This window comes from Ambystoma mexicanum, chromosome 6p, assembly GCF_040938575.1.
Source record: "Ambystoma mexicanum isolate Mex_15411 chromosome 6p, UKY_AmexF1_1, whole genome shotgun sequence".
Classification (NCBI taxonomy): Eukaryota; Metazoa; Chordata; class Amphibia; order Caudata; family Ambystomatidae; genus Ambystoma; species Ambystoma mexicanum.
The window spans coordinates 862,497,624-862,522,746 of record NC_090935.1 but is presented as its reverse complement, the minus strand read 5'-3'; the positions used below and the strand labels follow the sequence as shown (position 1 = coordinate 862,522,746).

Here is a 25,123-nt window from a genome sequence, read left to right as displayed (position 1 = left end):
AGGTGCAGAAAACACAAAGCATGTTTCTCAGCCTGGGCGTGGCTTAAATAGTCTCTGGGTATCCCAGGGTCTCTGGGCTGAACCACACCCAAAAGACTAGACTGCACATGCAGTTCTGGGAACCCAAATATGTGGGGGCATCCATCTTGTCCCCATCAATGCACTACAAGTCCAATCCCCAATGTTATCCTATGGGAGTGAGTGAGTCGGGTGCCACAAGTGCCAAGTCTGACTCCAAGTGGGTCTTTGGAGGGATGGAGAGACCCTTGAGGGCCATGTAGGTGATCGTGGCCTGGCTCCAGCCTGACATCTTGGAGGGCTGGGGACATGGGTGGCAGGAATCATGACACCTAGAGATGGCATTTTTAGAGATGTGGTCTCCTCTGCCTGGCGCTATGGAGACAAACAGTTGATCTGTCTTTCTTACCGGTCTGGTTTTGTCTACGTAGTAGAGGTCCGCTCTCCTCACTTCTAGTGTGTGGAGTTTTACCTCAGCAGAGCTTTTGGGTTCCTGGAAGAAAGCCGGTAGCTCAATAGACTGGTTTATATTGAATTTGGAGACAAATTTAGGTGAGAGCGTAAAATCTGTTTGTCCTTATGTATAGTAAAGAAAGGATCCTGCACTGACAGAGCTTGGATTACACTGACCCTTCTTATGGAAGTGATGGCTACTAAGAAGGCAGTTTTATAAGTCAGGTGTTTGAGACTAGACTTGTGAGTAGGCTCGAAAGGGGGTTCCATGAGCTTAGCGAGTACCACATCAAGGTCACAACCTGGCGGTGGGTTAGAAACTGGAGGGTGGAGTCTCTTTACCCCTTCCATAAATGCTTTGATGACTGGTACCTTCCACCATGAGACCTTGTTATGGTAAGTGGTGTAGACTGACAAAGCCGCCATGTGGAGTTTTAGCGAGTTAAACACTAACCCTGCATCTAGTAAGTGGAGCACATAGGTTAGAATGTTAGATAGAGTACAATCAACAGAGTTGATTTGCTTATTCTGGCACCAAATTACGAATCGTTTCCATTTATCATAGTAACAGTGCCTAGTGTTTGGTTTCCTTGATTCCTTCAAGATATCCATACATCTCTGTGGTAGATTGGGAAGTCCAAACTCTATGACTTCAGGAGCCATCCTGCCAAGTTCATTGAGTGTGGCTGGGAGTGCACTGTTAGTCCTCCATGCTGGGTGAGTAGGTTGTACTGGCACGGGAGTTTGATGGGATCGCTCATCGCCAGTCTGCGCAGATGTGAATACCAGGGTTGTCTTGCCCACATAGGAGCAAAAAGGATCAGTGTCATCGGTTCCTTGTGTAGCTTGTTCACCATCTTCCTCATGAGAGGAGTAGGGGGAAAAGCGTAAGCAAACTTCCCTGACCAGTTCATCCATAGGGCATTGCCCTTGGAGCCTGGCCGGGGGAACCTGGACGCAAAGTCTGGACATTGACTATTTTTGCTTGTGGCGAATAAGTCTATAGTTGGGAAACCCCATTGAGAGAAGAGGTCTTCTACGACTTCTTCTTGTAGATGCCATTCATGTTCCTCCGGTAGGGGATCTCTGCTCAATGAGTCCGCTAGAGGGTTGAGTTCCCCTGGAACATGTTGTGATGACAGGAACATTTTCCGTCCGAGTGTCCATTTCCAGATTTTCTCTGCAAGTCTGGATAGATTTGGAGAGCGTGTACCCCCCTGCTTGTTGATATAAAACATTGCTGTGGTGCTGTCCATCAGGATCTGCACGGACAGGTTTGTTAAATGGGGTTCGAACACCTGAAGAGCTTTCAATACTGCCAGAAGTTCCACCACACTGATGTGGTTCTGAGCTGCAGTGTGAGACCACATACCCTGGGCTGTGTGGTGAAGGTAGTGAGCCCCCCACCCTGCCAGTGAGGCGTCCGTTGTGACCACTGCTTTTATCTGTGGGTCATAGAAGGGATGCCCTTTCGTCAGGTTTTCTTTCGTCCACCAGCAAAGATTTTGTACTAGTGTTGGCGAAACAACCACTAGATCATCCCACTGACCGCTTGCCTGAGACCATTGTTTCGCCAACCACTCCTGTATGGGACGCATGCGCAGGCGCGCATGAGGAACCAGGTATATGCAAGATGCCATCAATCCAATTAAAAAATATTGCTTTGCGCACCCTTATCTGGCAGCCGGCCTGATAATGTGGTATTTGCAGTAACAAATGTTGTACTCTTTCTTCTGAGGGAAAGACCAACTCTTCCTCTGTGTTTAGGATAGCTCCTAGGAACTGTTTGGAAGTGCTTGGCACTAGGCTTGATTTTTTCTCATTGATTGAGAAGCCCAATTGGAAAAGGAGGTTGATTGTTGAGGATGTTTTGTCTGCAAATCAGAGGTGATTCCCCTGTTATGAGCCAGTCGTCCAAATAAGGGTACACTGGGATTGCTTCCCTGCGCAGATGCTCTGCCACTACCACCAGTACCTTTGTAAATACCCTTGAAGCAGAGGCTATTCGAAAGGGCAGCACCTTGAATTGGTAGTCCTTGTTCGCCATCTTGAAACGCAAAAATCTTCAGTGCGCTGGGAACATTGGAATATGAAAATAGGCATCTTTCATATCCAGTGTTGCCATGTAATCCCCATTTTTTAGTAGTGGGATTACCTCTTGTAGGGTAGTCATGCAGAACTTTTGTGGCTTGACATACTTGTTTGCAGGGCGCAAATCTAATACAGGGCGCATTGTTAGTTTTTTTTTTGTAGAAAAAAATAAGTTGAATAAATACCCGTTTACCTGGTTGATTGGGACCACTTCTATGGCGTCCTTTAATAGAAGCGCTGTTATTTCTTCCAGAAGGATCTGCTGCTGTTCCTCCGAGTGGACCTTCTGTCGTGGGAGGTGGTCGTGAGGACGTTGGAGTAGTTCTATACAGTAGCCCCCTGCTACCATGGACAGCACCCATCTGTCCGAGGTGATACCCTCCCATGCGTGGGGGAAGTTGGAAATGTGTCCTCCTACTGGAGATGCATGGGAGGATACTTGGAGCGGAATGTCACTTGCTCTGAGTTGGGGTGCCACTTCGAGCTGGGCCTCTGCCCCGATTACCACAACCTCTATGTTGTCCTCGTGGATAGCCTTGGAAGGCTTGTCCTTGATTGCTGCCATAGTAACCTTGGGCTCGACTGTAGCTGGATCCTCTCTGTTAATTTTGGCCCCGAAAACGGCGAAAATTACCGTTACCGCTTTGACCAGTAGGTTTGTTTGTGAGCTGACAAAAATCTTAGAGTGTCATTCTCCTCCTTTGCTGTCTTGAGTGCATCTTCTATGGCCTTGCCGAAGAGCACATTAGGTTCCACTGGCATATTAATCAGAGTGGCTTGAGTTTCTGGCCTAAAGCCTGACTGGCGAAGCCATGGATGTCTTTTTATAATACTGCCCTCTGCAATGACCCTCCCAGCATTGTCATCTGCATCGAAATTCGACTTGGAGACAAGTAGACACGCCCTTCCGTCTACAGCCACTTGAGCTAGTTGAGATTTATGTGGCTCTGGGGCGGACGAAAGTAACGCAGAAACCTACTTCCACTTATGCCAGTTCTAACTTGCCAAAAGGGTAGCGTTGTTGGCTATTCTCGTCTGGTAGGTTGCTGAAGAGGCAACCTTTCTACACATTGCATATATCTTCTTGCTTTCCTTATCCGGTGGTGCCTCGGAGGAAGCAAGGGGTGTGCCAGCTCTCTTCCTTGTGATGGTCACCACCAATGAATCTGGTTTTAATTGGCCTCTTATGTATAAGAGGTCTGAAGGTGCAGGCCTGAACAGTTTTTCCACACGCGGGTTAATGGCACGTCTGTGATTGGGTGCTTCTAAGGAAGGTTGAATTCTGCATTGCACCGACTTTAGCAGTGGGATAAACTGACCTACTGTGCTTTTGTCCCCCAATAGTTGTTCAGTGAAGTCTCGGTCTTCCTGTACCTCCTGTGTGTCAATACAGAAGTGTTCCGCGCTTTGGCTAAGACTTCATTGAGGAGGGGTTGAATGTCGACGGGGGAATCTACCACTGGAGGGTCTTGATTAATAGGAGAATCTAAGGAGTACATGTTCGCCTCCAGGTCTGTGTCTGGCTCCTCATCATTCCCCTTATAAATTTAATCTGTTTCCTCTCCAATAAGTTGAGGGTCAGACGTTTCCACAAATGAAAGATCTTCCTGTTCTTCTGGATCTATCTCAGGGTCATACAGATCTATAACTCTGCTTTGTACGGGGATATCACAGCGAGACCTCTTAGCAGGGGGTAGGGAGGCAGAGGCTTGAGAGCCGGAAGGGGCAGAGGTGGGAGGAGTGGAATGGAAACTTTGAAGGAAATCTGGATTTTTTTCAAAGAAATTTGCCGTAAATGTCATTCTTTGCATAATCCTATCGATATCTTGCAAAGACCATTCCTTTGAACTTGGTATTACAATGGGTTGAGTGGGAATACCCACATCTTCATTAGTGGGAGGTATAACCGTTGGCCTAGAGTCCTTAGGTTTCTCTATGGGTTTGGACAATATTCCCTTTTATGATGAACTGTCCCTAGTAGGGACCTCGATGCGTGAGGGATCATGGGTACGGTGGTTGGCACACTAGGGATAGTATTACTGGCACGCCCCGCCGACGTCCCTTTTCGAGTTTCAAAAACAACAACTGCAATACTCTGCAGCATCAACTAGATGTCGGCCTATGCAAAGCATGTGATCTAAGCAGATTCCACAAGCCTCAGAAATATCTATATATAGAGAGAGAGAAAGAGAAAGGGCGAGAGAGTATGGGGAACTGCGAGAGTGTAATTCCTGTGCAAATGTTATGCGTAGCAGCGTTGTGTGGGTGTATTGAATAGCCCTTCTTTACTCTTTTAAAAGGGGTGCCTGGGCCGCCATTGAGGGTGGGGTTTTGATGTTATGGGCATAGGGCACTTCAATCCATCTGTGCGGACATCAGAGAGGTGTACACAGTAATGTAGCTCCTTCACCTTAACGGCGAGGAGAGTGGCATAAACGACTCAAAATGGACCGTTATATCTGGGTTGATTCCATCTGCGGATAAAATTCCTAACATATATTAGATCACCAGGGAAGAGCTGCAGAGGGGGTGTTTTCAGAGGCGTGTCTGTTGCAGCGTAGTTGCTTCATCTGTCTGGGGAGGAGTAATCTGTTGGGAGAAAAATGGTATTGCCTTTGTTAGGGAGGACAAGTGGCTACTAAATTCCTCCCCCAAAATTGATGCTGCTCTATGAGCCTCTGATGCTCGCTTGACAGGAGAGAGTGGGGTGTGCATGTGACTACTTCATGAGGTGATAAATAGTGGTCTTTACAGGACTGTGTGCACAGAATGAATAATGCGAGTGGTATACAGTGCACCCACTTCTTTTTCAGTGTGGTGCACAGCTTTGACAGCTTGCTTTTTAGCAGACCATTGATACTCTCCACGACCGCATTGGCAAGAGAGTGGTAAATGGTGCACATCCTATGTCTAATGCCCAGTAATGTTGAAATCTCTTTAAAAAAGGTCATTAAAGAAATCTGTGCCGTTATCTGACCCTAATACATCGCACACAATGCATCGAGGGAAAAGCTCCAGCACTAAAACTTTTGGCAGCGCACTTAACCTCTCGATGTGCGCATGGTCCCCCCTCCACCCATATTGAGAAAGGACAAACGACCACAATGACGTAGCAAGATACATTGCACCTTTCAGCCATGTCCGCATAATAAATGTGGAGTTCACGGAACTGCCCACTAGGGGTGCCTCTGATAGTCCGTAACGTGAGGCCTGTGTTGCAGCTTTGACGCTTAGTGCAATGTGTGGCCATGTTCGTAAAATGTTCTTCTAGATTAGGGACAAACCAATCTTCCTGAATGTCTGCTGCAATGTGTTGTTTGGAGACGTGTGATGGATGATGCAACTGGTCGAACACTACTAGTAATAACTCATTGGGCATCATTGCTTTCCCTGATATTTCCTGTCTCCACAAGAGATCTGTTGGAGTCTGTTTACCCTCCTCCTCACCCAAACTGCCTTCTCCTCTTGCGGTGCCCGCCCCTGTAACTCAATCAACTGTGCAATTGGTAAGGCATCGTACAGAGTGGGCAACTGTTCCGTGTTAGGTGTCAAGATGGGATACTCTTTCACTTGGGGTACCAGGAGATATGCTGCAGTCTTTGACTTTGCATTTGCGGCAGCGTTACAGAGTGAGACCATGTCTGTGTTATTGGTGTGAGCAGTGCATTTTACGACCGCCACCACAAATTGCTGGGAGTGTGCATGAATGAGCTTCTCTAATAATGCAACATGTTGCAGAGGAGATCGGAACACCCTCCTGAATCCCCCTTCTCTTCCACCTTGCAAGACCTGCATGTACTGTGGTGGTAACGTATGCTGAGTCGGAGTAAATGGTCATGTGACACCCTTAGGACTCTTTTAGCGCTTCAATAAGCGATCTGTGCTCGGCTGCCTGAGCCGAGAAGTGTGTAGGTAAGCTCTTTTGCACTTAGGTTTCATATTCTCCAGATAGCCTGATTGTGCCAGATAGCCATGCTTCGCATTCTCCCCAGCCCTCATTAGCTTGTAGCCTGCATGTACCATCTCTATTTAGCAACTGTTACCCCATATAGATCCACTGCGTTGCCTAGCCTTGTATCACATCTAGGAGAACTGTTGGTTGGTGATATCTCACAACTAGATGAACTGTACTCTAACTGTGATAGCTACTCCAGAAAGAATTATGAGCACTAACCCGCATCACAATTAGCTAGAACGATGAATATCAGCTTACATCACAACTAGATGGAGGATAGCGCAGGGACAGCACTCTGGTCTTGAAAGCACGACCACACAGAGCAACAGAGGTTTGAATCCCAGAACTGTGCTTGGAAATCAAATTCAGGTACAGTATTAGGTGTGTTATAAAAAAACAATTAAATAAAATAGACAGGCGGCTTGCTTCACATCTAGACAGAACTGTGAATACTAGCTGGCGTTGCATCTAGACAGAACTGGGAACATTGTTTTGCATCAAATCCAGACAGAATTCGTGAATATTAGCTTGCGTCACATTTAGACAGAACTGTGAATATTAGTTTGCATCACATCTAGACAAAACTGTAAATATTAGCTTGCGCCACATCCAGACAGAACTGTGAATATTAGCTTGCGTCAAATCCAGACAGTGCTGTGAATATTGGCCAGCATCACAATTAAACAGAAATGTGGGGGATATTCAGGAGCGGCATCTAGATAGAATTTGGTGATTAGCAGGCACCAGCTCGAGAAATAACTGAGAAGGATCACAAGCGTCACATCTAGATAGAAATGCCACTAACCAACCCCACTAAAAAAAACTCACTCACTGCACCCACCTCTCACATTCTATCTGAACACAACCACACCTTTAAAGCACACCAAACCGTACAACAAAACAAATCACACATAGCCCCGCACAACAGAACATGACGGCTACCAACCAAAAGCACACCCAAGCTCAGCTAACAGTGTAGACCATACTGAATCTGCCACCAGCACATCACAGCCCTCTTGCTCTTTCGCCCACTCAGTCCCACTAACTCGCCCTACCCCTTTCCTTTTCAGATCCGCCAGAGGACCACTCAGGTGGTGATAATGCGTGGTACAAATGTCCTTTAACAAAAAATCTTTCACCAGTGCCACCTCAGTGTGTCAATTGTGGCTGACCCGTCCACGAAGAGGTCGCCCCGCTCCCCCTGAGTGGTCTATCATGTGCCTTAGGGGTATTGTCTTCCTCTCTCTCGTGAGTCACACAGGCATGGTTGGCCAAGTCTTCGTTAGAACACATTTCGGTCAGGAAAGTAATTGTAAGAGCAACTGTTTATTTGTTAAGAGCTTACATACGTGTGAAGTGGTTCAAAGAACCTCAAGGCGGGAAGGGAGCAAGCAAGGGATTACAGTAGTCATTCTTATGTCTTGAAGATTCAGAATGATCAAACAATAACTAGCATACTAGGCCAGATGCATATAATAGTGTAAGTGCGTGATAAGGAGAGAAGGGGAGGAGGGAGGAACGTACAGTACAATAAACTACAGTGTTAGGCCTGGCTAGGGAGGGGAGACAGAGGGAGGACTGAACAGACAGATTTGTTAGGGCTAGTACATTCAAGGTCGTGCAAGTGCGCAGAGACAGGAAGTGCGAGGGATGGGGAGGAGGACAAGTGCGTCCAGTCCAGCAGGGGCCAGGGTTAAGTGCAGGGTGGTTGCCCCTCTCATGGAGCATGATGCAGTAGTGCTAAGTAAAGAGCAGAGGCCTGCATGCAAGTGTGGTGGAGGAGCCTGGGAGCTGTAGGGCTCTGGAGGTGCACCAGGTGACCAGTCAGCGAGCTGAGCAGATTGGGGAAGAGGAAGAAGGGAAAGACGCGAGGAGGGAGGAAGTTAGGAAGGGGGAGGGAAAGAGGAAGAGATAAGGTAGGCCTTGGGGGTTAAATGACAAACACTGCGTGCTCAACATACAATATCACTGAACATTCCATAACGATAGTCAAACTCTTTTCAATGGCAAATGCTGCTGCTGCAGCAAGTGCTTGATCAGAGGCACATTGTCCCTGCATAACTGAATTTAGGTTACCACTGAAATAGGCCAATGGCTTATGGCCCATGGTGCTCTTTTGCGTCAACACCGCAGTGATGAGTTGCCCATTATAATGGGAAAATAAATAGAATTCTTACGTGTAGTCTGGGGTTGCGAACACTGGCGCAGTGGTCATTGAAATGTGTACACACGTCGTCTGTCCATGCTATTATGTTGTCACCGCTCTGAGCTTTCTTGAGGCCTTGCCGCAAATGTCTGTGTATGCTGCATAATCCAGTATCCATGCCCTACAATAATTACATAGACCAAAAAAACATCTCCTTCACTGCCTTTTAGGCTGTGGGGTGGCAGGTACAGAGGCGGCGCGATCAGGAATTTTTCTTTTGTCATTGACAGATATTAATGGCCCAAGTAGAGTACCTCCTGAAGGCAGTACTGTAGTTTTGCCTTGTCAACCTTGCATCCCTTGCGGGCCAGGCGTTATAGGAGTGTTATGGAGTCCCGTTTGCATTGGTGCTCACTTACACTGCACACTAGTAAGTTGTCAATATAGTGAATGAAAGTACTGGGCACATGCATGATGCCTAAATTAGGACGCAGTATTCTGTTGAAGATGCTGGGAGATTCGCATTACCCTTGAGGCAATCTTGTATGCTCAAAGCGTATTCCTCCATGTGTAAACGCAGTGAGGTACTGTGAATCAGGGTACAGGGGAACATAGAAGAAGGTGTTTTTAAGATCCACTAAAGTAAAGTGGGTCGCCGCTGTGGGTATGTTGCAAAGTATTGTCGGGACCACTGAAAATTCTGCGTGTACAATGTCATTAAGAGGGCGCAAATCCTTAATTATTCTCCAACTCCCCCCTTTTGCCTTCTTTATCGGATCGATTGCTGTGTTGCATGGGGATGTAGATGGTACTCTCGATAAGGTGTACTGTCTCACATGAGGCAGCACTGCTCCTGGCATGAGTGTTATTCAAACTAGGGTCACCTCTTTCAAAAGCCCAACATTGTGAGCATTTGTCGTCCATAGTCCCTGAGGGACTTGTTCTAACTCTGTGTCAGTGAAGGGGGGGTGATGCTACAAAGGCCATCAATGGACATTGCACTTTCCGATACTGCACCATAATATCGATAGAAATCATCACTACAATCTCATCATTGTCTGGTCGATCTTCAAACAAATCTGTATCTGTCACTTCTTTGAGAAGCATTGTAGGGTCAATACACAACACTGTGCGCCACTAGTATCCATCTAAGCCGGTTCCAATTACAACAATCCATTTCGCTCACACCACCATACCCTGCAAATCTAGGGACAATATTATTCCTGCCACCAGTTCAGGGGACACTGCAGGTCAGAAAATGAAATCAGACGGCACTCGCCAACAGGCCATGGCAATTTGGGGCACTGCTTTGAGAAGCAATGTTCTGTCGTACACAAACAAGTCAGGGTCCACAGGGATACCACAATCCACAGCCTCCCCTCTCCTCACATGCATTATGACCATTGCTCTTATAACACATATGCCCGGAGTGGTGTACACTATCCCTTGATCTATGAAAGAAATGGTAATGTAAAATGTACTCAATAGATCTCGCCCCAATAATTTTATCGGGAAATTCTCGGAATACAACAAAGGTGCACGCACCACTTTTCCTCTTATTTTGATGTCAAGTTCTTTTGTATAGAGAACCATGGCAACAACCTTAGAAAAGCCCTGTGTATCAATAGTTTCACCTGATAGTGGGAAGTTTCCCTCACTGATGCATGATTTAGTGGCACCTGTGTCAACCATGAAGAGAAATTGCTTGTTACCTATCTCAGCGCCCACCAAGGGTTCCTCGTCAGGGTGGACTGTCATGGACAGGACTGGCACGCAAGAGTTCTTTGTGGGCTGTCCAAGTCGAGATATGTGTTGGTACCAGGAAATGTGAAAGGGTTGTTTCCCACAAGGCTCACTCCTTGGTACGGAACAACAATGCCATTTGGCACTGCGTCAGTCACTGACAGGTTACTACCATACATGGCGTTCTGTTGGGGCATTAATGGTTGTGTCATTTGTAGGTGTTGGACTTGTGCACGTCAGAGGCATGGTGGTAGTTGAGTCCAGACCTGATGTATCTCGTAGGGTATGGAGGTTGGCCTAGGGGTTAGCAGTTGTGTTTGGGGCAAGGGTGGTGGGCAGTAGTTGCTATATGGGTTGTCTACCACCCCCTGCCTGGTCCTACACTCCCTTGTGAAATGTCCCCACTTCCCACAGCTCCAGCAATGCGAGGAACCCATATCTGCTCCTCTAGGTCCCATCCCACCAAATCCTCCTTCCCCTCCTCTGAACCTGCCCCTCCTGCAATGTTGACCTTGCTGCCAATCCGGATAGGGGGGGTAGGGTCCACCTCCCCACTGTCCTTGTCCCCCTCATTCCAAAAAGCTGCTATTCTGACATCTGGAGGGGTCACCACATCTGTCCGCGCAGTCGATATTGCTGCCCCCTCAACTATAATCTTCGCTTTTGCACTAGTTTCGCTTCCTCAGACAGCAGCCGTTGAGAGCTTTCCTCTTCTGGCTCTTTTATTCTTTTACGGTGATGTATGATGATAGTTTATATCTCAGCCCACCCCTTCGCTTTAATGCCCACAATGTTTTCTAGCGCTTTATGAACTTCTTTGGGCAAACAGAGGAACTGATTGGTCCCACTGGTCCCCCATCCCTGCACGTCATATCTCCTGAACCGTAAGAATGTGTTGTGCAGGGTCCTAGTCATCTCCCATGGTATACTGCATGACAGACTGCAGATCTGGCGTATCTGGTTATGTTCGGCGCAGTGCGTCCCACACCTGAGCTTTGATATTGTTAAAGGACGCGCAATTGTGTGCGTCATCATCTAGTTTTACTCCAGGGTATCCTGCCTTGACCAACACATCGCCAGCTTGGTCTTCCACTATTGCGACAAGCAAACCTTTCATATCCCCCATAGCCAAGGGAATCTCTGCTGTTTGTTTTTCAAATGCGTAGATCCATTTTCCGGTCCCGGAAATGGAGCAGGAGCAACTTAATCAAATTTTTCTTTTCCATTTAGACCCAGGGCACATAGTGCATCCTCCCTAGGCCTTCGTGCAACAACATAATATGGGTAACCTGTGTTTCGTCCTTATTTAGGTCCAACACTTCAGTTTTTCCTTTCTACTGCCACCCAGCCAAACCTATTCCTTAACTGTGATCCTCGCAAACTTTCCACCCACGGTGCAATCTCTGGAGTCGGCTCATTCCCTTCATCATCTTCAAACTGGTCTATGGTATCCCAGTCATCTTCCCTCAACTTTCTGTCCGTGCCCCTGTCCGATCTTACAGTCCCATACCCTGTTCTCCCCTGTCGCTGCCTCCCTCCTTCTCAATGTGCACATCCTTTATTGCCGAACTGTCTAACCTGAACAAAATATCTATTGCTCTCCCTTCATCTAACCTGTTCCCCTTCTTCCCTCCTCCTTCCTGTGCTGCCCTCAATCGAGCCAATTCCACCTGTGTAGCCTCCAAGGCCACCTCTAGCTCCTTCTGTGCTTTACTGCCGTGGGGCGGGATAACACTTGGTGTGGGTATGTAGGGAGGTGGGGCAGTAGCTGGGGTAGAGACATATGTTGGGTTTGTGTATCCGGTGGCTGGACGAGTGATGAGTGGGTGTGCCCTGCATGTGAGAGTACTGTGTTTTTCTCCTGTATTCGTTCAGCCACTACATTTAAAGCTATGCTGTAGTTGGTGCCCCCTCCTGCTCAGGGGCCTCCACATGCTCCATCATCTTCCATAGATTTATGTTTACCCTTATACCTAGCAGCTAAGAACGTGCCCATGTGATCTAATATCCCTCTATTATGGGTACCCTGCTCTGGCCAGGAGAGGGGTATCCCCACCTTGTATCTCTACCACCCACTGTTCGTGATACTTTTCAATTTTATCTCAATACAATGGTAATGCATTATACATATACTCCATATACTCCAGTGGCTTTCCCTCTCCCATTTTTGCAATTTCACTGATCAAAAACCCCAACTTTTACTCTTACACGCTGCGCACACTGCTATTACAAGTTAAAACAACAACCACTACTTCCAACGAGCCCTCTAATTATATGGAGATAATATTTTTTCTCCTTGTCGCAAAGCAAATGGCGCCATCATCTTCTCTCATTAGGAAAAGGTTCCCTACACTCCTGTTTTTCCTATGTAACATCCTCTTAAACTACCAAAAATAATGATACAAAATGAAATCTTGCTACGTTACTTTGCCACACTCCTCTTTTACTCATACATACCACATTCCCCCACACACTCTACCCCTCGTTATCCCTCGCAAGGGGTGTTACTCACGTCTGCATATTCACCCAAGCTCCTCCATCACTGGGCCCCAATAACGACCTGCACTCTTCCAGGTGCTGTGCCCTGCTCCAAAGAGCAGACAAGAATTCTATAAAAATGGCTCCTGCACACCTCTGCGGGTTTGCGCACTTGGGGCTGGTTATTGCAGATGGGTGCTGCCCCTTCAGGGAAGCGGCCTGGAACCTCCATCGCCACGGGTGTCACTGGGATCACGTCAGGGTCATCAAATGTAGGAAAGCCCCTAGACACTCAGACCAGAAAAAATACAACCCACTAGGGAAAAAAGCCAAATACACCTCTTGCAAGGAAAACATGTTTTATTTCCATACAAAAGGAAAAGCGCCAACAAAGAACATTCTGCCAAAATTTGCATGAGCAACACATTATGAAGGTACATAGCGTCATAAGTGACATCATCACATATAGTAGAAACATGTGCTGCTGGTTGGTGAGACCCTAAACATAGGTCACCTGCTCCATAGGGGATGCCAGGCCATTTGTCGCAGCACTGTCCGTCCATCTTCTTCCATGTGGGCGATGTTGCATTCATCATTGACCAGCAGACGGCCAAGTAAGAATTATATTACTAAGAAAAACACATCTGTCTCTATGTAACAATGCACCTGGTACGAACAGACAAGGGCCCAGGGCGAAAGCCAAGGTCATACTAACTCACACACTTCACTCGCTCCCAGACAGACTGACATTTCTCCATTGTGTCCCACCCTCGTTCTGGGCTATAATTTCATCCCTCCCTGCACCATGCAGCACAAATCACGTGACAATGAAGTGTAGGGAGGAATGCCCTGCTTTCTGATCCATTATCAGTACTGGCATATTTCCACTGAGCCCGTTTACAAGGGGAAAATGTGTACCCCAGTCTTTCCATTTATATGGTAGTAGCTTGTATAGCGGGTCAACATCCAGTTGGCTCATGTGTCAAGTCAAAATGCCTCACGTTTATTCGAATTAACAAAAAGGTAACCATCTAACTGTATTCATCTGTACATATAAATGGAAGGACTGGGGTACACATTATCCCCTTGCAAACAAGCTTGGTGGAAATATGCCACCAAACCAGTACTGATAATGGGAGCACAGAGACTAGGGATCCATCGGCATTCGGTTAAGTATAGAACTCCACTACGGTTGCCAGTCAATTCGTCGAAAAAAATTGGTCGACCAGACAAATGGTCGAAGCAAATTGGTTGAAAACCATTTCGTCGAAATTTTTTTTTTTCTATTTTAACCCTTTATTTATTTTATTTTTTTGGGGGGTCCCCCCCCCAACCCCCCTTTTTTGCCTTAAAAACCTTTTTTTGCCTAAACGAACACCCCAAAAAAAATATATAATTTAAAAAAAAAAATTGCGTCGACCAAATGTCATTCGACCAATTTGAGGTCGACAAATTGACTGGACACCCTCCACTACAATATGGATATCAGGGGGAGGGATACTTCCGATTAAGTCCTTCCTCTACAGACTAGCACTCGAGTATTCTTAAACTTATCCAAGATGGCGAGCGCTACGAGCTTCGAGGCGATCGCCTGTTCAGGTGAGTGACACGATCCGATGTAGCTGTGAAACACAGTTGTGTTTGAGAACTGGCCCTCTAATGTAACTGGACATAGCCATCACTAAAAATATACTAATCCTTTTCTAGCACTGACTTACACTGGGTGATCGTATCACACAGCGGGTGCGGTTACCAGGGAGACAGACGCCATTGACTTCACGGCGAGCTTTAGCAGCGGTGACATTATTGAATTGAGGATGGTACGACATATGGTGTTTTTTTGAGAATTGTACAGAATGAGTAATTAGGTTTACTAGCTCTAATATGATAGCATAATCCTTTTTAGCATTACCTGTAGTTGGATGACCTGTACGTGAGTCTCATTGTGAACTAAATGAATGAATGATATTCCCCTGTATCTCACACATCAGCGGAACGCACAACGTTCGTGAGATCAACCACGGGGTGAGTGTGCACGTATCTGCCCGTTACTACAATTCATTGTTCCTGTTATTTTTGTCACAGCATCTGTGTAGCTCATGGACAGTGTAAGTAGAATTAGAATGTGGCAGCTGCTTGTGGATCGCATTGTGGTATTATGCCATATATCCTACAATCACTTACAGGGCTTCCTCTGCCTTTAGGTGGTGGCTAACTCTGACAATCCATTTGAACATTTGGATGATGAAGTCCCATGAGGGCACTTTGATCTTGATGAGGAGCACAAGAGCATTGAGATGACTCTAAGGAAAGGTTTCTTCAGCACTACATCTCTTCCTCCTGTTTCTAGGTGAGACTTAGAAGTAAGATTAGTCAACAGGGGACGGGAGGATTCGACTTTTGGATATTCGTTTCTCTTTTGTATCTTGTGGTGGTTCTGTGCCAGGACCACAGTTCCTCCCCTGCACTTCAATGTTCTTTAATTAAGTAACAGAATTTTGAAAGTGTAACTTCCAAAAATTGGTGTGCACTAATATTTCCTGGAGAAGGGAGAGCACCCATACGTCGGATGTGATAGTTCTCCATTCCCTGACGAATTGTGACAGCCTTCCTCCCAACAGGGTGCTGAAGCGGAAGGACTGGGCCCTGGCCCTGTCATGGTTGCTTGCCAGACTAGTCCCTGGATTGGGAGGAGCCACGGTGGCGCTGTGTGCCTCTGTAGGACCGTGACTTCTTCCTGTATTTTTTTAAAAAAACATTTTTTTTATTGTATTTGGTTAAAAACCTTTACAAAATAAATTTTATACAAAGTACATTTTTCTTTACGCATAAAAATACCAAACAAATTCGCATGATAAAACAGTCCAATTCTTCACATAACAGATACCACTTGGCTAAAAAAGACATCTTATCTTTCAATGCACTCCATCAATTTTGAGTCAATGGTCGTTAGAACCGATAATAATCTCAATATTAACTTTGTGCTTTCACCCAGCATACATCTACTCCATAATGTTTCACGAGACAAGTTAGAGTTGGCGATCATATAGTCACCAAACCTAGTATGTCTCAGATCTTCAAAATATTTGCAATAGATCACTAGGTGTTTAAGAGTCTCAAGTATGGACAACTCTTTGCAAAATCGACAGGAGCCATTTTTAGATTCAGTTTCACTAGTACCCCATTTACACAAACGTTCATTAGTATAAAACAAGTTAAGTTTAAATCGTAGATATGAATTACGACCCGAGGCTGAAGGAAACTGCATTATGTTTCCTGGCCTATCACCCATTTTTCTTCTGAACCGGGCATACTCATAGTAAGATCGATAGGACCCAATTCTATCACATTGGCAGCTCCAATAGTAAAAGTATAATTTTTGTTTACAACTAGGAAGACCTAACATTAGGTCCTCCTTCAAAATCCCTAGAAGAGCCATTCGATCACTTCTTCCTGTATTGCTTCCCGGAGGAGCATGGTGTTTTGTACAAGGATGAGGAATGGTACGAGGAACGGTTGTCTTGTGAAGTTCTATTAAAACGTCCTTTTCCAGACTGAAGGGACTGGTGCCTTTGCTGCAGCATGTCCAGGGAGCAAGCAGTGTCAGTGTCAGTTGTTATGGGGAGCAAGGCTTTGTCGACCTTCTTCCCGAACAGGTCTACGTCGTCGAATTGCATGTCAACTTCCCTCGATTGCACATCCAGCCAAAAATCTGTAGCCTTGAGGAAACCTTGCCGGCAAAGGACTGCTCTGTTACCAAGATGGTGAAATCCTGTGTCAGCAAAGTCTAACAATACTGTAATGGCATGTTTTGATGCCAACTCTCCTTCATGAAATATGTCCACTGCCACTTGTTTTTTGTCATCAGGTAGAAACGCTATGATGGGGCCAAGTTTGTACACTAACTGGCAATTTTTTATCAAAACGGTCTGTTTTTGCCAGACACGTTGCAGGGTTGCACCATGATAACAAGGCCACCCTCCCAGACATCTTGCAAAAGCAGAATGGACATGATGGACTTCCTCTGCTGCTCCTTCCCTTGGTACAAGAGACTTTCATTGTATTGTTCCTCTGGGCTGAGGCCGAACATTTTTGCTGCCCTGCTCAGGAGCGCATAGAAGGCCCCCACTTTATCTGGTGGAGTCTCTCTAATTGGGGCTTCATCTGGTTCCTGGAACAACATTCTCAAACTCGTCAGTGTGGGACGTGTGCGTCTATGCCACATCATCCAGGTGGTCCGGGTCTGTGTCTGTGTCTGTCCCTGTCTCAGACAGTTGTTGAGGTCTTTGCTGGCGTTCAAACCTCTTACTAGGTTGTGGAATGTCCCACTCCCTGGATGGACCTGGGGCATCTGCAGGACACAGCTCTGGTGTTACCAGGGTCAGTGCCGGTCCCAGAAGCCTTTGCTGCAATGTATGATATGATATGATATGGCATTTGTAACGCGCCTATACACAAGTGTTACAAGGCAGGGAGGGGGGGACAAAGGGAGACAGACAACGATCCTAATAGGCCAGGTGTCATTCAGATCGTGCAAGTGCAAGGTTAAGGGGACGGGAAAAGTGCAATGGGGAAAGGGAGAGGGGAAAGTGCAGTACACGGTTACTAACGAACAAGATAAATAGTAAGGGCCAACTGGTGGCAAGTGCAAGATAAGTGCAGACAAGTGCTGGGAAGAGGGGCTGTAGGGATACAGAGACAGTCCCGCAGTGCAGGGGTTGCCGGGAAGGCAGTGCAGGGGAGAGTGGCTGGGCCAAGGACCGAGATTGGTGAGTGGCCCAGTTGCTGATTTAGTACAATTTCAGTGATTTAGCAGGGGAGAGATAGAGAGAAAGCAGAAGCAAAGAGGAGGGTTTTGAGGCGCTTCCGGAACTGGAGATGGTTCTCCTCAAGTTTTAGGGAGGCAGGAAGGCTGTTCCAGAGGGAGGCCCCTGCAGCAGAGAGAGATCTCCCACCAACTCGTTGCTTAGAGAAGCGGCTGACCCTGAGTGAGTTGGAGGCGGATGAATAAAGTGCACGAGAAGGAAAATATTTAGGAAGGGAGAGTTGAAGGTATTTTGGCCCCAGGCCCCAGAAGGCCTTGTGGACAATGCAGAGGGTTTTGAACTTAATCCTCGCAGCCACAGGGAGCCAGTGTAGCGATTTCAGTCCTGGAGAGATACGGTCCCGGGGCCTGAGGCCAAGGACAAGTCTTGCAGTCCTGTTCTGGATGAGTTGCAGAGGGCGGAGAGTAGAGGCAGGCAGATTTAGGTAGAGGCTGTTACAGTAGTCCAGCTTCGAGAGAACCAGGGCTCTGGAGACAGTGAGCTTCTGGGGGAAGGAGAGGAAAGGAAGGATACCTCTGAGGAGGTGCAGCAGGTAGTGTGACTTCTTAGAAACGTCAGAAATGTGAGGCGAGAAGGAGAGAGTGGAGTCGAAGATGACCCCGAGGTTTTTAGCCTTGCAGGTAGGAGCAGGAAGAGGGCCAAGAGAGGCCGGCCAGAGAGCTGCAGGGAAGGAGGGAGTGGGTGTGCCGATGAGTAGAACCTCGGTCTTACTGGCATTAAGGCAGAGGTCGTTGGCGGCACACCATTCCTGGATAGCAGAAAGACAGTCAGAGATGAGGGAAGGAGAAGAGGAGGCCGAGGGCAGCCTGAAAATGAGCTGGGTATCATCAGCATAGCACTGAAAGTAGGGGCAGAGAGCAGCGATGGGGTGGGCGAGAAGTGCCAGGTACTGGTTGAACAGCCAGGGAGAGAGGTTAGAACCCTGGGGGACACCACAGGTAGAGAAAAAGATGTCAGACAGGAAAGACCCCAGTTGGACCCCATGTAGCCACCAGAATAGTAAGGGTCGATAATATGTCCATTGATATGTCCCTTGGTGGATGCAACTGCAGAGCTGGCCTCACTGGAGGTAATTTGCCCCTGCAGGGGTTGGATGCAAGGGTGGCAATACTGGTAGCCTTATGAGGCTTGCTTTCCCACGTGTGATGTAGGCTGCCCCTTAGACGTTGGTGCGCTGCTCTGCAGGGAAGAGGGAGGTAACATGACAGCCTCCACATCCCTCTCTTCCAATTCAACAGAGGAAGAAAGACTTGGCTCCATCATAATGGTTCCCTCTGGGAATAACCTCACTTCAGGATCGGGGTATGACGGTCGCGGGAGCGCTGCCAGTGCTGACACTGTGTTGGTGGGGGTGGCTGAAGTGGTTGCGACAGCTGATGGCGCGATGGTCGTCACATTGCGAGAAGACACTTTTTGTCGTCGACGGAAGAACCAATGTCATCGAGGTAGTTGTCGTCGAGGTTTTCATCGACAGGGTAGCTTGCTTGCAGTTGTCAACGGCATTGTCAGCGGGGCACTCGTGGACATGGTAGATGGGCTCAGCGTGGATGAAGGAAGACGTGGGCATCGAGGAAGACTTAGTTGGCGCCAACGGATTAGTCTTGGCCACAGACAATGAAAAGTTGCCACCTGATTTAGAAGTTGATTTAGTGGACGGGTTGCCTCTGCCGGGTGGGGAAAGCGGTCTTGGTTGCTCTTTATTTAAGAAAGCCCTTAGGCACGACCAGCCCTTGTGAGACGACCTCGGCTCGTTGTCTGACTCCTCTCTGTGTCTCTTCCTGCTGCTGGCATGGTCTTCATGTGACCTAGAACTCTTAGTGGAGGTGGTACGCTGGGCTGACCTGCCCTGCCATAGAGGAATGGCTCCATACAGAAGCAGAATCAGAGGCCCCACCGGCATCCTCGAGCCACGCGACGAGGATCCGGTGAGGATCACCCAGCGTCTTGTTGGAAAAAGACTGGCAGATCTTGCAGTCCTGTATAACGTGGTGAGGATGTAGACAATAGAGACAGTCGTTGTGGTTGTCTTCGATGTAGACATTCTTCAGCCCACAGCAGGCACATGGCTTAAACAGGCTCTTCCTTGCGGCTTCAGCCATGAGGTAGGGACAACTGCGCAGACAATGAAAAATTCAAAGTTACCATGAAACGGTCTGCGGACCCCGCAACCTCACAGTCTGTGACGGTTGTAGATGGGTCATCGAAAAAAAGGTGATTTTCGTCAGAGAATGATCTAAAGTAAATTTTTTAAAGTAGATCATCTGTAGAGAGAAATTGTGAGGCCTCCAAACACAAACATGTGGCAGAAAATCTGAAAGTAGCCGACAGGGAAGGAGCTAAGGGAGATGTGCCTATTGGCTGTGGGCAGTATGACTGTAGTAGAGCACAACAGCGTATTGACTTACTTCTCCTCGATAAGCTTTTCAGCCTTAATGAACGTTTTCAAATAGCTCCTGTATATTTCTTTGACCAGTTCTCTTAGTTCTTCTGGAGGCTTCTCCAGGCTCTATGCATCTCCTTCTCTTTCAACAGTGAACTTCCTATCCTCCCAATATTTGGGTGGTCGCCCTGCTGGGCTATGACTTCTTGCACTGTCCTTTTAAAGTTTGTATGAAGCCATACTCAATTGTTCCTTCTCTTGTCCTTGCTTCCGAATGTTGTTCTGGTTACTTATTCCTTTATCAGCAAAATGGTTTATGTCAGCTTTATCTTGGTTTGTTACTCTTACTCCCTCTGTAAAATTGGGGTGGTATCCCAACCACTTATCTATTGGTTCTGACTTGTTGTGCAACCCTTCACAGGCTTCAGGCTCTTCCATTCCCTCAGGGATATTCTAGCTATTAATATCCCTTGTCCATTCACTGTAATGAGTAGGCTGCATGCCTGGTTGCTTCTCAGTCCTGTGAATTCTGCTCTTTCCACTGGGGCAAGTAGGCTGTCTCCTGTAGTTATTCTCACACTGAAAAATATTTGCAGCTTCACTGGGATGAGTAAGATTAGCGACTCCCTCTTCCCCGTACTCCTTCCCGGGTCTCCCGCCTTTCCCATTACCTCTGTATGCATGGGATGGCGTCATCCGATACGCCTCCGGGAGTGGGTAGACTCTCCGAATCGCAACTGCTTCAGCGTTCGTACTGCTTCTCACTTCTTTAGAGTGGTCCTATGGGGCAACAGCGGTAATGTTAACAGTGTTGTAATTGGACTGACCCTTCCACCATTTCAAGGCTACGCCACTGTCTCTGCTGTCCTTGTTTCTTTGGCACAGTAGTCTGCTTCTTCCGTGCTTCCAAGTTACAGCTGCTCGCAGGATTTTTGGCAGCGTCCAGCTTTCCCCAGGTTCGAACTTCCCGGCTTTCACTCACTATGCTCAGCCCTCCTTCCATTTTTATGTTCAAATCCTCAGTCCACCCCAGCGGAATCTTAAAGTAATTTCTCTCTGTTGTGTGGACAGTCTCTGAGCTCGCCCATTTTTCGTCACAGTCTGACTGTGTGTCAAAGAGAGCAATCATTATTACTTTCTCACTTCTTTTCCTTGTTTCAGTAGGCCTGATACACTTCTCTTCAATCTGGATATTGGGGTTAACAGTACAATAACAAACATTAGCTTGATCCAACAAGTTGCTTTGTAGTGCAGATGGTATTGGTGGGACACAAGAGAGGTTCTTAGGTAATTCCTAAATGGAAAAGGAGTCCTTATCCCTAAGAGGGGAGTCTCTCCCTGTGAGGTCCCGCTTACCACCACCGGTATGGGGGATGTTGCATAGCGGGCCCGCCTTATAGAGAAGGGCTCCCCTCTGCGGAGAAGTGACAAAACCCTGCGATTCGTCACAGTAGCCAGAGTTGAAGAACGTTGTCTCGCCACCAAGGCTGGTAGGACATCAGAGCTGAATCGCATAGGTTTTAATTTGAGCATCATTGGACCGATATCTTCTGCAGTCACCTCATTAAAAGAAAAGACATAGCTAGGCGCTGGAAAGGTTTCCTAAGGATCTGGCGTTATGTCTTTCTATAAATTATCTTGAATATGGGTGATTTTCTGGATAAAAGTGTATTAATTTCATTAGCCAAGGAGACTGACAGTGGAATGTTTTGTAAAGTGTACAAGGGGCTGGTAAACAATTTCACAAATTTAATAGGAGAATTGTTGGCACCAATGAGGTAGTAGTCTGGGGTATTCCTAAAATAGTTTCTAAAATATTGTTTACTAATTGACAAGTTTCTATTTTAAAGCATTTGATTGCAGAAAATGTGTATTATCAATGTCGTACCAACCCCGATATCCCTGCAAGAGGTACATTTGTACGATCCTCGAATGGATTTGATTATTTAATTACCAGGTTATGGGTTTGTTGGCATGTTAATGACCTGAAGGCAATAGTGTGCATGGGAAGGCTCCACTATTCACCTAACCTTGACCATGCTACTTACATGTCAGGGGACTAGGAGGCTTACATGGGAAGGATTAAATTCCGATTAAGTTCAAGCAATAATGGTCAAACCAGGCCTCTTTTTAACTAGAAAAATATTGCATGGTGGGATCGGATGATGTTAATATGATAGAATCATTTTAAGCCCTCAATGTCATTTATAAAAACAATTTCAACTAATGAAGCGTTGTGACCAGTAATATGAAGACATGCAAGGATTAATAAGTGTGGGGTTGCTAAGCACACTCTTGTGAAGCAGTTAAAAAATACAAATGCCACAATACATCAAACAATGCAAACCAAGCTAAATTTCACAAATTACACATCTGGGCTTGTACGTGGATAGCCAGCATCTCATACGACACCAGACAATTTTGGAAATGTGTTGCTCTGTGTGCTACTGCAAATCGAAATCCAAATGAGCGCTTGTGAGGAGATATCGCTGTTTGGTTCTTAATGGTTCCATCACTATCTGAGTGCATATGGCTGCTCTATAATTTTTTTAAGCAATGCTATTTCCGCCACCGAGTCCCTTTGCGGACAGTATTTCACTATATGGGGTCTGGAAGACAATTCATGATCTGTGTTCGCATAAAGGTTTAGATGGAGTTCTGAGTGTTTTGTACAGGCTCTCCCCGGACATCTTGGCCCCCCTACTGTTTAACAGTTTCTAGTATTTCTTAAAACCAGAAGGCTGCTGGTTACTTGGTTGAAATGTAATATTGTTCCAATATTTTAAAAGGGAAATTATGTGATCCCAGCTGTTATACGTCAATTGCTTTGAGCAATACTTTCTTAAAAATACTTAGCAAGTATCTGGTTGGTAAACTTCAATTATGGGCACTTGCACTCAACAACATTTCATGATTTGCACCTGTCTTTCCCACTCCTGTTTAATTCCACCTTTCCACCCCATTTTGCTTTTGGAGTCGTGCACCAAGATGCTGCCAAAATAGCAGACCTTGCATAAGAAGACCACTTTACATTAAATTAGCATATTTTTCCAACAATAGTTCAAAGTTATCATAGCACAAGAAATAATACGTTACCACAGAGACCTACATCAGCATATTGTATGATAAAGTGCCTCCGTTGTGCATCTGAAAATACAGAAAGGACGTATTCACCAGGCTTCCCATGACTTTCCCGCACCAAGAAATCGCCTTGTTGTTTTAACAGCTCCTGGGCTTCAACTCTAGGAATTGCACCGTGATACCAGTCCTGCTCTGCCAATGGCTTTTCGCTTGTTGCTATTACATCAAAGAACTGGAATCAAGAGAGAAAAAAAGCAAACATCAAGAGCCTAATACACATACATCACAAAGTTGGCTCTATCAATAAATGACTAGATCTGAGTGTCATGTATGAGCATTACATTTAGAACATTTGTAAGCATTGTATGTAATAGGACAAGGCTGATTGTAACTAATAGTGAGTGCAAACTATATCGTCATATTTTGTCAGGTCAAACAAATTGTTTAAAATGATGAATATTTTACATTGCACAAATATGTTACATATTAGAATGGTCAGCTGATAAGCAGCAGATCCTCAAATGAATTAGAAAAGATACATTTTTTAGCACTGAAAGTGAAAAAAGGATACAACAAACCGCTATGTTTTTTAGCCAAAAAAAGGAACAGGTCTGGCTGTGGATTTGAGGGGGTAGGACAGGAAGGACTTCAGGGTTTGAGGTATCAAGCAACTGCAGACAAGTTTCTGCTTCATTTGGGCATTGTCAGTGAGAGGCTGCTTGACTTGCAAGGATATTTAAAAAGGTGATAAAATATACACAGCGGAACAGAAACCCAGAACTCTGATTGTGCACAATTTAAATGTGCCAAACAAAGAGCAATTAACAGTTTCCGATTGGGAAAGGGAAACACATTGGTTAAAGCATGTGTATATTCCCTAACATTTTCAACCCTAAACATGTGGAAGCCAGCCATATAGCCTTAGTTGCTGGTCTTGGATGTGTTGGCACCAACAGGACATCTTCAGCGTCATAAATGTACATCAGATTGTGGAACAAAACAGTAAGAAATGAGATACGTATCAGGGGATGACCAACAATTATTCTCTGAATTCAGGTACAAAAGAAACATATCTATGGATGCTTTTAACTTGACTGATATGGTAGCGGAAAGACATTTAACTACGTTAGCCAAAAAGGAGACGAAAAGCAGCTAAGTTCTGCATGTCCACACCCAAACCCTATGACCTTAGTTTGTTAGCGGGGCTCGGTACCGTGGGACTACATCTTTGAGAGGGCATAAATCTTGTATAAATCTCCACAACCCACCTTTTGATTTCTTTATTGGGTATATAGGCATGTTGCATGGCGATGAGGATGCCTGTATGATGCCCTGCTGCCATAATGAATGTAGAGTCGAGTATATTCCCTCATCTGCTTGCTGGACAATGGGTATTGCTTAGCCCGGGGCAGTAGTGATCCTTCCTTTAACTTTATCTTCACCACCAAACTCCTTTCAGTATCACTACATCATGGGTCCCTTTGGACCATCATTTCTCTGGAATGCATTTGAGATCTTCATCTGTGTGTTTGCTTCCCCTTTTCACCAGTTGTGTCCGTATCGGCACCAGCTTTTCTACTAGTTTCACTCGGCAGAGTATATCTGTAGCTGGAATACCATCTCTTCCTCCTCTTCCCCATCGGAGAACAATTGTTCATCCATTACTCCCGTCACTGGTGTGTACCGTTACTCCTGTCACTGTTGCGACGATGTATAGTACCGTACGCCACTCCATGTTGTCTTTGTCCATACTGCATAGGATCACCATGTCTTTGCCTATCACTACCTCTTGTAGCTGTAGGACCAGCATGGTGCCCTTTATGTCTACCTTCTGGCAGTGTGGCCTGTACAAGAATTCTGAGACCAATCGGAACACCTTCCCTCGTATCCCAGGACCCACCCCAGTAGTATCCCGACCCCATACAAAAACATACTAGGCTACATTGGTTGGC

At 46.2% G+C, this 25,123-nt stretch overlaps 1 protein-coding gene across 5 annotated transcripts in view; it reads right to left on the bottom strand.

Moving 5' to 3' along the window:
* Positions 1-25,123, bottom strand: part of FER (FER tyrosine kinase) — a 2,139,903-nt gene that overhangs the window by 1,099,404 nt on the left and 1,015,376 nt on the right. For all 5 annotated transcript variants that reach the window (XM_069625481.1, XM_069625479.1, XM_069625480.1 and 2 more), the window contains one exon: positions 23,200-23,403. In XM_069625481.1, the coding sequence (XP_069481582.1) occupies positions 23,200-23,403 (204 nt within the window). The remainder of the gene's footprint in view (positions 1-23,199; positions 23,404-25,123) is intronic.